General features: G+C 51.3%; 1 protein-coding gene across 2 annotated transcripts; it reads right to left on the reverse strand.

Annotated features, from left to right (window-relative positions):
• Window positions 1–2745: 2745 nt before the first annotated feature.
• Window positions 2746–14537, reverse strand: KDF1 (keratinocyte differentiation factor 1). Of its 2 annotated transcripts, XM_025354078.1 has the most exons (5): window positions 14525–14537; window positions 7255–7356; window positions 4523–5593; window positions 3863–3937; window positions 2746–3339 (listed from the first exon to the last, which is right to left on the reverse strand). In XM_025354078.1, exons 3-5 carry the CDS (start codon window positions 5559–5561, stop codon window positions 3257–3259), a joined length of 1197 nt encoding a protein of 398 aa, XP_025209863.1. In that variant the 5' UTR covers window positions 5562–5593; window positions 7255–7356; window positions 14525–14537; the 3' UTR covers window positions 2746–3256. The 2 variants fall into 2 exon arrangements, with proteins under 2 accessions (XP_025209863.1, XP_025209853.1); XM_025354068.1 differs by lacking the exon at window positions 7255–7356 and having other exon boundaries at window positions 14466–14526.
• Window positions 14538–16207: the final 1670 nt, after the last annotated feature.

A 16207-nucleotide genomic window follows, 5' to 3' on the forward strand; every position in this document is an offset into this window, starting at 1 on the left:
ACGTGTCAGGTTCTCAAAGGGGCGCATGACCCAGCAGAGGTTTTTTTTTTTTTTTTTTTTTTTTTTGAGACAGTCTCGCTCTGTTGCCCAGGCTGGAGTGCAGTGGCCGGATCTCAGCTCACTGCAAGCTCCGCCGCCCGGGTTCACGCCATTCTCCTGCCTCAGTCTCCTGAGTAGCTGGGTCTACAGGCGCCCGCCACCACGCCTGGCTAGTTTTTTGTATTTTTTAGTAGAGACGAGGTTTCACCGTGTTAGCCAGGATGGTCTCAATCTCCTGACCTCGTGATTCGCCCGTCTTGGCCTCCCAAAGTGCTGGGATTACAGGCTTGAGCCACCGCGCCCGGCCGACCCAACAGTTTTAAGACTGCTGGACTTGTTGATCTGATTTTCACTGCCCACTGCAGCGGGTCTGCCCTCTAGCCGTGAATCAAGTATTCTTCAAACTAGAGACTATTGTGTACCAGGACAGAAGAGCAGCATGGGCCAAGGTGACACTGCCTGGCTTGGGAGGGGTACCAGGAAGACAGCTCAGGCCTCAGATCTGGTGTGTATGTGGTACAGGGACCTTACCAGGAGGACAGAGTAAAGTCCAGTGAGGCCTCATTGTTTTTATCTGACCTGGACCTCTGCAGATTCTAGGCCTTCTCAAAGCTAGCTCCCAGGGCTGAAGAGGTGCTCCCCTTTGCTCAGATCCAGCCCACAGAGCTGACCCCTGCCCCACTTTGGCTAGAGGGTGGAGGTCAGAATGCTTGAGCCACAGAGGTTATAGCAAGAATGTCTAGGTTGACTTGCTGTGAGTGCTTAGTTCTCTGGCCCCTAAATTTCTGGAATGCAGATGTCTTTTTTAGAATTTCAGAGTAGCTGGTCACAGTAGCTCATGCCTGTAATCCCAGCACTTTGGAAGGCCAAGGCGGGTGCATCACGAGGTCAGGAGATTGAGACCATCCTGGCTAACACGGTGAAACCCCGTCTCTACTAAAAATACAAAAAATTAGCTGGGTGTGGTGGTGGGCACCTGTAGTCCCAGCTACTCGGGAGGCTGAGGCAGGAGAATAGCACGAACCAGGGAGGCAGAGCTTGCAGTGAGGCGAGATTGCACCACCGCACTCCAGCCTGAGCAACAGAGCGAGAATCTGTCTCAAAAAAAAAAAGCTGAGTGTGGTGGCACCTGCCTGTAATCACAGCTATTTGGGAGACTGAGGCAGACGAATCACTTGAACCTGGGAGGCGGAGGTTGTGATGCGCCACTGCACTCCAGCCTGGGCCATAGAGCGAGATTGCCTCGGGGAAAAAAAAGAAATTCAGAATAGCTTGTTAAAGATTTCAGAGAGGCTATGCAGTACATAGCTTTGTTTTCCAAACTTGCTAAACCTTTTTTTTCTGGGAATGCAAATAGTGGTTTACAAGGCTAGGTTTGGAAAATGGTGCTCTACGGCTGAGGCTAGAGTGGAGGGTTTGTGGTGTCACTCCCACTCTACTCCTGTTCTGCCCTGTGGTCATTTTAGTCTTGTGGAGGCCACCCGGATGCGACAGCAGAGCCTGGAGTTAGAACTGGACCCTACGTTCATAGTCCCGAGAGATCATCCTGTTTTCCTTAGGAAACTGGACAAACAAGTACAGTTTGTCTAGTAGTTACTTTCCAAAGGGTGCCTTTTGGAACAATAAAAAGGGCGGTGGGGGCAGCGGGTCATGTGGGAGCTGGATCAATACCTTCTAGCTGGTTAATTAAGAATGGGCTGGTGGACCTGCCCTGGCCTCTCTGCTGAAAGAGGACCAGTAGATAAGCCTGCGTGTGAGGAGCAGCCAAGTAGGATCCTTCTCAACTCATGGGCTCTGATACCTAAAGAAGGGATTCTGCGTCTGCCCCAGCAAGGCCAGAGCCACAGTTACCAACTGCGTGTCCCACTAAGTTCCTTGACCTCACTGTGAGCCCCAGGTTTCCTCTCTGTGAAATATAATATCCCTTCTCCAAGGTTATTGGAAAAGCCAAGATATTGGTGAAAACCACAGTGCTGGCCGGGCACGGTGGCTCACACCTGTAATCCCAGAACTTTGGGAGGCTGAGGTGGGCAGATCGCCTGAGGTCAGCAGTTTGAGACCAGCCTGACCAACATGGAGAAACCCTGTCTCTACTAAAAAATACAAAATTAGCCAGGCATGGTGGCACACGCCTGTAATCCCAGCTGCTCGGGAGACTAAGGTAGGAGAATCACTTGAACCCGAGAGGCAGAGGTTGCGGTGAGCCAAGATCGCGCCATTGCACTCCAGCAGCCTGGGCAACAAGAGCAAAAACTCCATCTCTAAAAAAAAAAAAAAAAGAAAACCACAGTGCTCTGTTACCACCACAGAGAGAGTGGGAGAGGAGCATCAGGTCCAAGGCTGGGTAGGGCCAACAAATGATCAGGGCTTTGGGGAAACGGGGCTGGGCAGAAGCAGGCCAGCCTGCAGGTGGTGGACTGGGAGAGCAGAGGCAGTTCAGACAGGTCTCCCTCGAAGAACCTCTCAAACAGTGTCAGAAACCATTTATCCAAACTTTCTCAGGCACAGACTCTGTGCTTGGTTCTTTATCTCCTGGAACTCACAGTGAACCTGAAATGGGGGCATTACTCCCATTTTATTCTTCCTACTTCAACTGCAGAGCACTAGCCAGGCTGGACACCTATATCCTGTCTCCCGCTCTGCGCAGCAGTTAAGTGAAGGCAGACAGGAGAGAAAGGACAGCCAAGATAAGCAGGCAGATACCAATTACCTTTTCCTTAAAACTATGGTCATGTTAACATACAGAACATCAGCCAAGAACCAGAACCAACTGCTTAACATAACATAGAGTGGGCCCTGCCCACCCCCCAATACAATATATTTAAGATAAGCTTCTTTTAGCCGTTGAACTCCCCCAGGGAGGGAGAAGTTTGTATGATTGGTGAGGGTGGCAATATGGGGATAGAGTCAGGGTTCACTCCCAGAAGGTAATGCCTAAGTCCTTACTTTCCATGATCAGGCCACCTGAAGACCATGAGCAGGAAGGAAGAGGCCCAGGCAGGGATCAGACCAGCTGGGGATGCAAAGAGATGTAGACCCTATGGCCCAGTGAAATGCACATGGTCCAGGAACCCAGTCAGCCAAGGCAGGAGGAGCCAGAGTGGGCACTGCTTCAGGTCTAAGGCCCAGCCCCTCCTGCAGGGGTTCCTGGTCCCCCTCTTCATTCTGTAGGCTGTGCTTCTCCCAGAAACGGTGTGGCAGCTGGGCCTGGCAGGGGTTAGCAGTACACCTGGAGCAAGGGTGCCCCCGATGAGTCTGTGTCGGTGCCCTGGAAGGATGAGTCATGGCTGGCTGGGTACCCTGGTGGGAAGGAGAGGAGAGGAAGAAACAGGCTCAGGGGAAGGAGCTCATCCAGATCCCACGACCAGGGAGAAGCCTGCTGAGAAGGAGCAGAGTGGGACTTGAGCCTGGGTCAGTCTGATCCAGGCTGGATGACCCACTCAGTTTATTGACCTGTCTGAGCCCTAGCCTCCCTTTGTGTAAAAGGATAATGATCCCACTCCCGGGGGTTGTTGTCAAGGGCAGTAAGACCACAACAGAACCACACAGGGTGCCTTTCCAGCACCATGCTGGATGGTTCTCCACCCACTACTTTCCTAGTCATCTGGGTGTGGGGTCTGATCACTTTCAGCTTGCCTGTTTTGGGCACCTGCACCCACTTTAAGTCAGCTTGCTGGATGGAGATGGGTCTGTGGCTGCTTAGGCCCCCATCCCTTTTTGATGTCATCCTCACCACTCCAAGAGAAAGCTGGGAGAGGAGCATGTAAGGGGCCCCTAGGGTAGTCCCCCACCCTCCACACCCCTCGTTAGGTCAGGACCACACCTGGAGCTCCATAAGGCCTCAGCTTCCGGGCGATGGCATCTGCAGTCGTCTCCTGGGAGATCTGCACTGTCAGCTCTAGGGAGGGAACGTGAGGCAGGCAGTGGTCATTAGCACGTTCTTTCAACCTCATTTCCTACTTCTGTTCCCAGCTCGATGAGGGAGGAGCCACTCACTCCTGGGCAGGGCTAGAAAAATAATGCTTAAAAAAAGACACATAGACAACGTGTGCATGCGCAGAGTGATGGATGAGTAGGAGTTTTGGTCAGCCCAGAACAGGTCAGAGGTCCAAGTTCATGTGGGTCCCTAGGTCCTGTTAACCAGACCAGGCCTAGAAGCTACTCTGGCATGAGACAGCAGGGGAGAGGAGCCTTTTGGGAAAACTTGTTGAATGCAGAGGGAACCTTGTCCTTTCTGGGGACAGCAGCGATGGCCAGAGAGCTCTCCCAGGGTCTGCATGCTTCTCTCAGCCTTGCTCAGACCTCACAGGGAAGGGCCAGAGTGGGAGCTGGGGAGGGGGAATGCAAGAGTTGACAGAAAGGAGGAGGAAGGGCAGGGACTAGCTGAGGGGTACACCCACTGTGGCCAAAGACCCCATTCCAACCCTCCCCTGGCCAGAGCCTCCCCTACTCTGCCCCTCAGCCCCATGGGGCCCCCACCTACCATCCTGGCTGAGACCTGAGCCCACCATGGTCTCATGGCCACTGTCAGGGGCAGCAGTGGTGGGGGCAGCAGCCCGAGTTGAACGACCCTCCGAGGTCTGTGGGCGAGCACGGCTCTTTCGGGTACTAATGCGAATGATCCCGCGTACCAGGCGGCCCTCAGCATCCTGCTCATCCAGGTGGTAGTCCTGCGTGATGCTGCTGATAAGGTCCGAGATCTTACTGGTCTTCTCCAGGAACACAGTGTCTGATGTGCACTTGGCCAGCTCATCGATCTGGTGTACGCTGAACAGCTCTGTCAGCTTCTTGAAGATGAGCACATCAATCTCTCGGCTCGACATGGAGCCACTGCCCATCTCGGGCAGGTCCAGGTCCGACTCATGGAAAGAGTAGTACTCCTCAGAGCCACGAGGACTACTGACAAGGGTGCTGGGCAGGCTGTGTCGCATGGGTGGGGGATCGGCCAGTGGCTCCTTGCAGCAGGAGTCCGCATCAGGTGCTAGGGAGGTGGCCCTGGGATAGGGATACACAGGGATGCCTTTGAGCTTAACGTCGGGATAGCTGAAGCTGCTGCCCATGGTTGACTTGAGTCGCTGGCCATCCCGCCGGCTGGGGGGTGCACGGTCAGGGCTAGGGGGCACTCCATTGTGCTCCTTGGTCCAGTTGGCTTCGGCAGCCCCCTCAGTGGAGTCCTCAGTAGAAAGGCAGGGGCTGCAGCCCCGCACACAGGCTCCACAGCGCTGGAGGCAATCCCGGCAGCGGCGGAAACAGAAGGCAGCCCGGCACCACTCCCACACCCAGGGTCGCCAGAGCAGGCAGCAGGCAGGGGACTCAGTGGCTGGCTCAGCAGAGCCAGAGATGAAGGTAATGCTCTCTGGCCCATGGTGACCAGGGTCCTTGGGGTCTGGTCTACGGGTGCGGCGGCTTGGTGGGGGCTGAGGTGGTTTATCATATGTCTCCAGACATAGCTCTGTTGGCCGCTCCCAGGGTCCCAAGCGTGGAGGCCCAGATGCTGGGCGGGGGTGTCCAGGGCGGGGCATGGCTCATTGCATGGTTTGCAGCAGCCAGGCACCTGCAGAGGAGAGGCCAGGAAGGGGTCAGGATCAGAAGTCAGGGACTAACTCCTGGGCTGACTTGAGCAGCTGCACACTTCTAGTTTCTCAGAGGCCTGGGATGTGGAGGGACGCAAGTATGCCCATAAACTCTCATATCTTGTGGCCCTCCCTCCACAAAGTCTCTGTGGTCTAACCCAGATTTCAAAATTCCCTGTGACTTAGGCTTATTGGGATGGCTATGAAAGGTTGAACATCTTATCTGAAATGCCTGGGTCCAGAAATGTTTTGGATTCTGGATTGTGGATTGTATACATTATACTCACCTGTTAAGCATTCCTCATCCAAAAATCTGAAATGCTCCAATGAGCATTTCCTTTAAGTATCATCCTGGTGCTCAACTTTCAGATTTTGTAGTGTTTTGGATTTTTGGATTAGGGATACTCAATCTCTCAATCTGTATTTAAAAATAATCTCCCTTCCCCCAGAAAATAATGAGTGTTGGCAATAATGTGGAAAAACTGGAACCCTTGTGCATTTCTGGTGGGAATGTAAAACAGTGCAGCTGCTATGGAAAACAGTATGGTGGTTCCTCCAAAAATTAAACATCAAATTACCACATGACCCAGCAATTCCACTCTGGATACATACCCAACCTAATTGAGAGCAGAGACTCCGATGTTTAGACCAATGTTCACAGCAGCATTATTCACAATAGCCAAAAGGTGGAAACAATCCCAGTGTCTACCAATGGATGAATGACTAAACAAAATGTGGTATATACACACAATGGAATATTATTCAGCCTTAAAAAGGAAAGGAAATTTTTTTTTTTTTTTTTTTGAAACGGAGTCTTGCTCTGTCGCCCAGGCTGGAGTGCAGTGGCTCACTGCAAGCTCCGCCTCCCGGGTTTATGCCATTCTCCTGCCTCAGCCTCCCGAGTAGCTGGGACTACAGACGCCCGCCACCTCGCCCGGCTATTTTTTTGTATTTTTTACTAGAGACGGGGTTTCACCGGGTTAGCCAGGATGGTCTTGATCTCCTGACCTCGTGATCCGCCCGTCTCGGCCTCCCAAAGTGCTGGGATTACAGGCTTGAGCCACCGCGCCCGCCCTTTTTTTTTTTTTTTGAGACAGAGTCTCGCTCTGTCGCCCAGGCTGGAGTGCAGTGGCGCAATCTCCGCTCACTGCAAGCTCCGTCACCTCCCAGGTTCACGCTATTCTCCTGCCTCAGCCTCCCGAGAAGCTGGGACTACAGGCGCCCGCCACCATGCCTGGCTAATTTATTTTTTATTTTTTTTAGTAGAGACGGGGTTTCACCGTGTTCGCCAGGATGGTCTCGATCTCCTGACCTCGTGATCCGCCCGCCTTGGCCTCCCAAAGTGCTGGGATTACAGGCGTGAGCCACCGCACCCGGCCCAGGAAAGGAAATTCTTATACATGCTGCAACATGGATGAACCTTGAAGAACTTATGCTAAGTGAAATAAGCCAGACACAAAAGGACAAACAGCCGGGGTGTGGTGGCTCATGCCTGTAATCCCAGCAATTTGGGAGGCTGAGATGGGTGGATCACTTGGGCACAGGAGTTCGAGACCAGCCTGGCCAACATGGTGAAAGCCATCCCTACTAAAAATACAAAAATTAGCCGGGCATGGTGGTGCACACCTGTAGTCCTAGTTACCTGGGGGACTGAGGTGGGAGGACCACTTGAGCCTCGGAGGTGGAGACTGCAGTGAGATGAGATCGTGCCATTGCACTCCAGCCTGGGCAACAAAGCCAGACCCTGTCTCAAAAAAAAAAGACAAATATTGTAATATTCCACTTGTATGACCTCTCTAGAATAGTCAAATTCATAAAGACACAAAGTAGAATGGTAGTTGCCCGGTGCTGGGGACAGAGGGAACTGGGGAGTTAGTGTTGAATGGGTAGGGAGCTTCAGCTGGGGAAGATGAAAAAGGTCTGGAGATGGATGGGCAATAGTTGTACAACAATGTGAATGTATTTAATACCACAGGAATGATGCTTAAATATGGGAATGATGCTTAAATATGTTTTGTTTTTTCTTTTTTTTTTCTTTTTTCTTTTTTTTTTTTTTGAGACGGAGTCTTGCTCTGACACCCAGGCTGGAGTGCAGTGGCCGGATCTCAGCTCACTGCAAGCTCCGCCTCCCGGGTTTACGCCATTCTCCTGCCTCAGCCTCCCGAGAAGCTGGGACTACAGGCGCCCGCCACCTCGCCCAGCTAGTTTTTTATATTTTTTTTTTAGTAGAGACGGGGTTTCACCGGGTTAGCCAGGATGGTCTCGATCTCCTGACCTCGTGATCTGCCCATCTTGGCCTCCCGAAGTGCTGGGATTACAGGCTTGGGGTTTTTTTTTTTTTTTTTTTTTTACATGGAGTCTCACTCTGTCACTGAGGCTGGAGTGCAGTGGTACCATCTCGGCTCACTGCAACCTCTGCCTCCCCGGTTCAAGCGATTCTCTTGCCTCAGCCTCCCAAGTAGCTAGGATTACAGGCACATGCCACCACGCCCAGCTAATTTTTGTATTTTTAGTAGAGACAGGATTTGGCCATGTTGGCCAGGCTGGTCTCGAACTCCTGACCTCAGGTGATCCCCCCACCTCAGCCTCCCAAAGTGCTGGGATTACAGGTGTGAGCCATGGCACCCGGCCCTTAAATGTGGTCTCTGTTTTTTTTGTTCGTTTGTTTTTTGTTTGTTTGTTTGTTTGTTTAGACGGAGTTCTGCTCTTGTTGCTCAGGCTGCAGTGCAATGTCGTGATCTCGGCTCAATGCAACCTCCTCCTCCCGGGTTCAAGCGATTCTCCTGCCTCAGCCTTCCGAGTAGCTGGGATTACAGGTATGCACCACCACGCCTGGCTAATTTTGTATTTTTTTTAGTAGAGATGGTGTTTCTCCATGTTGGTCAGGCTGGTCTTGAACTCTCGCCCTCAGGTGATCTGCCCGCCTTAGCCTCCCAAAGTGCTGGAATTACAGGCATGAGCCACTGTGCCCGGCCAAATGTGGTTTCTTAAAAAAAAGGTTAGGCCAGGTGCAGTGGCTCATGCCTGTAATCCCAGCACTTTGGGAGGCTGAGGTGGGTAGATGATTTGAGGTCAAGAGTTCTAGACCAGCATGGCCAACATGGTGAAACCCTGTCTCTACTAAAAATACAAAAATTAGCTGGGTAAGGTGGTGGGCACATGTAATCCCAGTTACTGAGGAGGTTGAGGCAGGAGAATCACTTGAACCCAGGAGGCAGAAGTTGCAGTGAGCCAAGATGGCGCCACTGCACTCCAGCCTGGGCGACAGAGTGGCAAGACTCTGTCTCAAAAAAAAAACAAAAACAAAAAACGGTTAATAAGGTACTTTTTTTTTTTTTTTGAGATGAGAGTCTCGCTTTGTCACCCAGGCTGGGGTGAAATGGCACGAATTCAGCTCACTGCAACCTCCGCCTCCCAGGTTCAAGAGATTCTCCTGCCTTAGCCTCCAGAGTAGCTGGGATCACAGGCATACGACATCACGCCCGGCTAATTTTTGCATTTTTAGTAGAGATGGGGTTTCGCCATGTTGGCTAGGCTGGTCTCGAACTCCTGACCTCAGGTGATCTGCCCACCTCAACCTCCCAAAGTGCTGGAATTACAGGCATGAGTCACCGCACCCGGCCTAATATGGTAACTTTTATAGCTATTTTACAGAAAGATCTCCTGGATCTCACTTTCTGTGAAGTGGTCTCCCCCAGTTTCTTCCTGTTGTTGGTAAGTTTTTCTTGTTGAGAGTCTCTGTGGCTGCTGAACAAATGCCTTTTCATAAGACTTGCTATGGAACCTGATCATTAACACTTATTTCCCTCCTCTGGTCCTTCAAATCAGATCTGGGAATGTAAGAGGTCCCCTGTCAATATTTCAGTCTTACTCACATTTGCCCTGCTAGCAACATTTAACACCAAGCCCTGTTGGTGTCCTTTGATTAGATAAAAATGCTGAACCACAAAATTTGTCTTCTTTCCCATTCTGACCTGGTTGCTAGGAAGCTCAGAGCTAAGACTTCATTCACTTCATAAACACTGAGGCTGGCCCTGTGCTGGATACTGTAGAACCAAAAATGAATGAACTACAGATCCTGTTCTTGATGATTCACACATGGTTTTGTAGGGAAAACAGATGCTTAAAAGTTTATAAGATGAGGGCTGGGCACAGTGGCTCATGCCTGTAATCCCAGCACTTTGGGAGGCTGAGGCGGGCGAATCATGAAGTCAGGATTTCGAGACCAGCCTGACCGACATGGTGAAACCCTGTCTCTACTAAAAATACAAAAATTAGCTGAACGTGGTAGAGCGTGCCTGTAATCCCAGCTACTCAGGAGGCTGAGGCAGGAGAATCGCTTGAACTTGGGAGGCAGAGATTGCAGTAAGCCCAGATCGCACCACTGCACTCCAGCCTATGCAACGGAGACTCCGTCTCAAACAAACAAACAAGTTTGTAAGATGGAGCATGTAGGATATATGAAGCATCATGGGAGTAAATAACTCTGCCTGACAGAAGGAAGATTATGCAGTAGTGTATTTGGGAAGGTCCTTGATTTCATGTAGGGGTTTGCCAGGCAGTAACCATCCTTAGCTTGGATTTTCTGAGACACTGATCCCTTATCCTTTTATTCCTGATTTAATGGCACTGGGGTCTGAAACTGGGGGTGCGTGATGAACATGGAACTGGGCATCGGGATATCTGTGTTTTAGTTCTAGTTCTGGCCCTGATCTAACCCCAGATTTGGCACTGGGGAAAATTAATGCCACCTCCCTAAAGAGGGCCATCATTATCTCTCACCCAAATACTGTCACAGCCCCCATTCTGGCCACCTCCATTCCCTGTTACTTGCTGTAACAAGTAAAAACTTTAAAATGTTTAGAGGAACATGGCAGATACCACTTTAATCAAATGATCAAAGATAGTATCACCATAATGGGATGAACTGACATCATGTTCCTCTTGATACTATGTACTAAGGAGGATACAACTCACGAAGTATTCCTGTCAAAAATGCATAACCTAAATGTAATCATGAGGAAATAACAGACAAGCCCAAGTTGAGAAACATGACAACTAAATGCAATGTGATCCTAGATAGGATCCTGGATTGGGAGGAAAAATTGGAAATTGAATAATGTAAATAACTGGTGAAATATGTTATTTGATAGTATTATATCAATGTTACATTTTCTGAATTTGATTACTGTGGTTATATAAGATAATGTTCTATTATTAGGAAACATACACTGAAGCACTTGGGGATAAAGGGCAGGATATCTGTAACCTAATCTCAAATGGTTCAAACACAAATGAACAGAAGGTATGTGTGTGTAGAGAAAGGGAAAAAGGGAATGTTACCCACTGGTAAATGGGGATGTGAAAGATACAGTTCTTTTATTTTTTATTTTATTTTTAGAGATAAGGTCTCCCTCTGTCACCCAGATTGGAGTGCAGTGGTGTAATCATAGCTCAATGAAACCTCAAACAACTGGGCTCAAGTGATCCTCCTGCCTCAGTCACTTGAGTAGCTAGGACTACAGGTGCATACCACCCTGTCCCACTAGTTTTTTGTTTTGGTTTGGTTTTTGGTAGATATGGGATCTTGCTAGGTTGCTCAGGCTGGTCTTGAACTCCTGGCCTCAAGTGATCCTCCTGCCCTGGCCTCCCAAAGTGCTGGGATTACAGGCATAAGCCTCTGTGCCTGACCTAGGATACAGTTCTTTAACCATTCCTACAACTCTTCAACCTACTCTCCTGGCCCTACTCAGCACTCCTTCTCCAGGGACCCTCTGGAATCACTAGTCAGATGGGAGGCCCTCTCCCCATGACCTTCGGCTGGGCTGTCAGCTGGGTCAGCCATGTACTGATTGTTTGAGGATAAGTCTATGTCCCCAAGGACCATGACCCTGAAATGCAGGGACTGTGTGTAATTCTTTTCTTCCTCAGTGTCTAGAACAGCGTTTGGTACACTAGGTGCCTCAGGGGACTGACACATTCCAGGTTGCCTCAGGGTAGAATCAGGACCATTGGGTAGAAAGAAAAAAGACTTAGGCTCTAGGTTGACCAGAGTATAGATGGAGGATAGGAGGTGACAGGGAGTGAAATCCCATCTGCAAAGGTATCCCAATTAAAATTGTAACAGGTGATTTAAAATTCCCTTGCAATCCGAGGCAAGTGGTTAAAAATTGTTGCTTTAGTTTGAGAAATGTGGGGTTGGGTATGGATTCATACATCCACGGAATTAACAGATATTTACTGAGGGCCCACTGTGTGCCACATGCTGGATTTATTATTATTATTATTATTATTATTAAGACAGTCTCACTCTGTCACCAACGATGGAGTGCATGGCACGATCTTTGCTCGCTGCAACCTCTGCCTCCCAGGTGGAGGCAACTCTCATGCCTCAGCCTCCCGAGTAGCTGGAACTACAGGTGCATGCCACCACACCCAGCTAAATTTTTTGTATTTTTAATAGAGATGGGGTTTCACCATGTTGGCCAGGCTGGTCTCAAGCTCCTGACCTCAAGTGATCCACCTGCCTCAGCCTCCCAAAGTGCTGAGATTACAGGCATAAGCCATGGTGCCTGGCCAGCTGTTCTAAATTCTTTTTTATTTTTTTTTGAGATGGAGTCTCGCTCTGTTGCCCAGGCTGGAGTGCAGTGGCATGATCTTGGCTCACTGCAACCTCTGACTCCCCGGTGCAAGCGATTCTCCTGCCTCAGCCTCCCGAGTAGCTCAGCCTCCGAGTAGCCTCCCAGGCGCATGCCACCACGCACGGCTAATTTTTTGTATTTTTAGTAGAGACGGGGTTTCACCATGTTAGTCAGGATGGTTTCGATCTCCTGACCTCGTGATCCACCTGCCTTGGCCTCCCAAAGTACTGGGATTACAGGCGTGAGCCACCATGCCCGGCCCAGCTGTTCTAAATTCTATGGATAAAGTGATAAAACAGACAAAATCCCTCAACCTCAGGAGTTTACACTCCAGTGAGAGTTGATTATTGATGGCTTACACTGTTCTAAGTACTTCAGACATAATAACCAATTAATTTTCACAACCCTCTTTGTAATATTATTACTTGTATTATTATACTGAAGCACAGACAGGTTAAATAAAGTTGTCCAAAGGCATACACCTATCTGTACACAATTGGCCTGGCCCCAGACTCTTATCCACTACCCCATCCCATGTATTACTTGGGAGCAAAAAGGCAGTCAAAACTGCCAGCTGCCAGCTCCATGGACCAGCGTGTGCCCAGAGAGAGCCCATGTTGGGAGCCCTGTCTTCCAGGCTCAAGCCTTCAGGAGAGTGGACAAATCTACAGTTAACCACGCTGAGCTGGGAGGTATCTGGGGCTCCTGAGGATGGGCTGGCTATTTTCTTCTCCCCCAACCTCCAAAGCTTCAGGACTCGCTAATATTAATTAAATTAATCCAACAGGTATTTATTGAGCACCAACGAGGTGCCCAGCGTTGTGCTAAATGCTGAGAAAACAGCAGTGAATGGGCCAGAGGACTTTTCACCTTATTTGACTCTCACAATTGCTCTGTAAATAAGTAGTATATCTCCATTTCACAGATCAGGAATCTGAAGCTCAGAAAGGTGAAGTGACTGCCCCAGAGACACCTAGCAAGAGAGGGCTGGAGTAGGATTTGCACTGTGGTCCGCCAAGCTCTGGAGCCTGCGTACTTTGTGTGTGCCACACATCTCCAGCGGGACTGGGATGAGAAGAGAGGCAAGACCTGGGATAAGAACAATGCCTGCCTCAGTTCCCCACTTCCCTCCAGCCATTGAACGCTCCTGAAGTCAAACTCAGGCAGTTTCTTCCAGGCTATATCTCCCCGACCCTGCTGCTGCCACCGCCCCGCCACCACCCCGCCCAATCCTACGAACCCTGGTCACTTGGTTTAGTGAGGAGAGGCTCCCTGTCCCTATTGTGGCTTGAGGCAAGATTCTTAACCTCGCTTTCCTCATCTTTAAATAAGGAGAGACTACTATCTTCATGCCCCGCCAATCTCGTGAGATTTAAATGAAATACTGAGTGAGGGGGCTTCCTGCAGTGGCATTGCACATGGGAGGGGCTAGGTCACTGGGCGCTCTAAGGCACCGCAAGGATCTTCCCGGAGTTCAGATGGTCCCGGCCAGCCCTCCCTGGATTTCTCTCTGATGCTTCCCTCTTCCCCATTAGTCTCGCGAACACACACACACTGAAGGGTCTATGTACCGTCTCCTCCTCCCAGGGTCCCCAGGACAGGCCCGGCCGCACCAGCCTCTGCCCCCAGCCCAGTGCCAAGCCTCGGACACCGGGCCGGGGAGGACCACCCCAGTCCTGCTCGAGAAACAGCCGTCGGCTCAGTGCACCCCCGGCCTCCTGCCCCAAAGGTGCAGCCCAAGACTCCCATATCCGCCGGCACCTGGTCCTGGGGACAAGGAAGAACCAGACCCTGGCACTGCCCCTCGGGCTACCACAGCCCCTACGCCAGCTCTGCCCTCGGGGCGACCACTACACTCTCCAGCTGCAAGGGCCCTACCCCGCGGGCGGACCCAGCCTCCCTCCCGTCCCGACGCGATTCCTCGGGGTGAGCACCAGCCTTTGCCCCATCCTGACGCTGCCCCCCGGTGAGCGCGGCCCCAGCACCCAGCCAGTGCAGCCCTGAGAGCGAACGCGGCCCCTCACCCCATTCTGCGCGCCCAGCCCGGGTGCCCGCTCAGGCCGCTCCCCAGCCCGGCCCGCGCACCCCGGAAGTAGGAGGGTGGCCCCGAGGAACCGGGCCCGGGACCCTCCCCTGTCCGGGCTCAGCCTCGGGGGCTCCCCACACCGGCGCCGCCCTGGTTTGCGCCCCCTCGGGCCCGCGCGGGGCTTACCTGTCCCGCCAGGTGAGCCGCCTCCGGCTCAGCCCCTCCCCCGCCCCCTCGCCGCTCACCTGGGGCGCAGGTGAGTGTCTCGCGGGAGCGCTGCACGGGCCGCCGCTAGGGACACACTTCCTGCCTCCGCGAAGCGCCGCCGCGCACCTGGACCGAGGCCCCGCCCCTGGGCTCTTTGAAGCTGCGCGGCCCCGCTCGGGTGCTCGGCCTTTCGGCCTAGTCCGGGTAGGTGAGATGTGGCGGAGAGGGGTCGAGAGGCGCTGGGGCTCAGTCTCCTCTTCTATTCAACAGGCTAGTGGTCCTGTCAGTCTCTGAGCACCTGTGGAGCTCCTGCCGGGCCATAAAGCTCCAACTCAAAGGGAAGCTCTCTTCTGGGAAGCTTTCCCTGACCCTGTCTATCTGTTTTTCTGTTGCATAGAACAGTCCCTGTACTCAGCACACTGTCGTTTTCTTGTCTTCTGTCTCTTCCTTTAGCCTCCTTCCTTACAAGGTTTGGTCTTGTTCCCCTGTGTTCCTGGTGCTCAGCACAGGTCCTGGCACATACTAGGTGCTCAACAAATATTTTCCACTGAATGAGGCCCTAGGCCCCAATCTCTCCCTTTGCCCTGAGGCAGAACTGGGAGCCTGGGCCACTGATCAGTTGACCTTTTCTTTTTTTCAGAGAAATCTGCAGGTAAAGACAGGAACCTCAGCTCTGGGGCCCTGAGTAGGGTAGAGGAGGGGTCCAGGATATGCAGCTCTGAAAGATACATCCAGGATCAAAAGTGGTGGCCAAAATGGGCCATGGTCACTACATCCAAAAAAGGTCTCTGCAAGAGGCATCACCATTGAATGTCAAGAAGGCAAGGCTCAGACTGTCCTGGGTTACTATTCCTCTTAATATTAATAACAACTCAATAACTTAACAATAGCATTAATAAACAAGTGACTTGGCCAGGCGCAGTGGCTCACGCCTGTAATCACAGTACTTTGGGAGGCTGAGGCGGGCGGATCACGAGGTCAGGAGTTCGAGACCAGCCTGGCCAACGTAGTGAAACCCTGTCTCTACTAAAAATACAAAACATTAGCCGGGTGTGGTGGCGGGCACCTGTAATCCCAGCTACTCTGGAGGCTGAGGTAGGAGAATGGCTTGAACCTGGGAGGTGGAGGTTGCAGTGAGCCGAGATTGCGCCATCAACTCCAGCCTGGGCGACAGAGCGAGACTCTGTCTCAAATAAATAAATAAATAAACAAACAAGTGACTTTTAGGGTGCATCTCCAGGAGCCATGCATGCCTAAACTGTTAATCTGTGAAGTGGGTCAGGTATTATCATATCAATTTTACAGTAAGAGAAAACTGAAGCTTAGAGAAGGGACATTGTTTGCTGAGGCAGTTGGCACAAACTGACTTTGGGCAAGGCACTTTCCTCCTCTAAACCTAATCTCTGGAGATAGTAGTACCTTTCTTCCACTGGGAGGATTAAAAGAGATAATGGATGCAACAAGAAGATATCACTGGGATGCATCAGGCATAGGTGTTCAATTTCCATCAGAGACCCTCCACCCCAGAGCCTCCCACCACATCTTGTCCACATTCCCTCCTGAGGAAGGTGGCACATTGTATTCTTATTTGGAGCTCAGAGAATGAGTCACATCCTCACTTCACAGTCACATCTTGTGCAGTTGAACATCTGTGTACTCTGAAACCTAGCAAGTCCATTCCTATGTACAGCCACAGTAAGCTCTTGTACAATGCACCAGTA

This window comes from Theropithecus gelada, chromosome 1 (assembly GCF_003255815.1).
Source record: "Theropithecus gelada isolate Dixy chromosome 1, Tgel_1.0, whole genome shotgun sequence".
Classification (NCBI taxonomy): Eukaryota; Metazoa; Chordata; class Mammalia; order Primates; family Cercopithecidae; genus Theropithecus; species Theropithecus gelada.

Coding starts and splice junctions, on each gene's coding strand:
- KDF1 (XM_025354078.1), bottom strand. CDS start 5,561: ATGCCCCGCCCTGGACACCCCCGCCCAGCATCTGGGCCTCCACGCTTG. Junction 3,938..4,522: donor CTCAGGTCTCAGCCAGGATG/GTAGGTGGGGGC, acceptor TTCCCTCCCTAG/AGCTGACAGTGCAGATCTCC. Junction 3,340..3,862: donor GAGGCCTTATGGAGCTCCAG/GTGTGGTCCTGA, acceptor CCTTCCCACCAG/GGTACCCAGCCAGCCATGAC.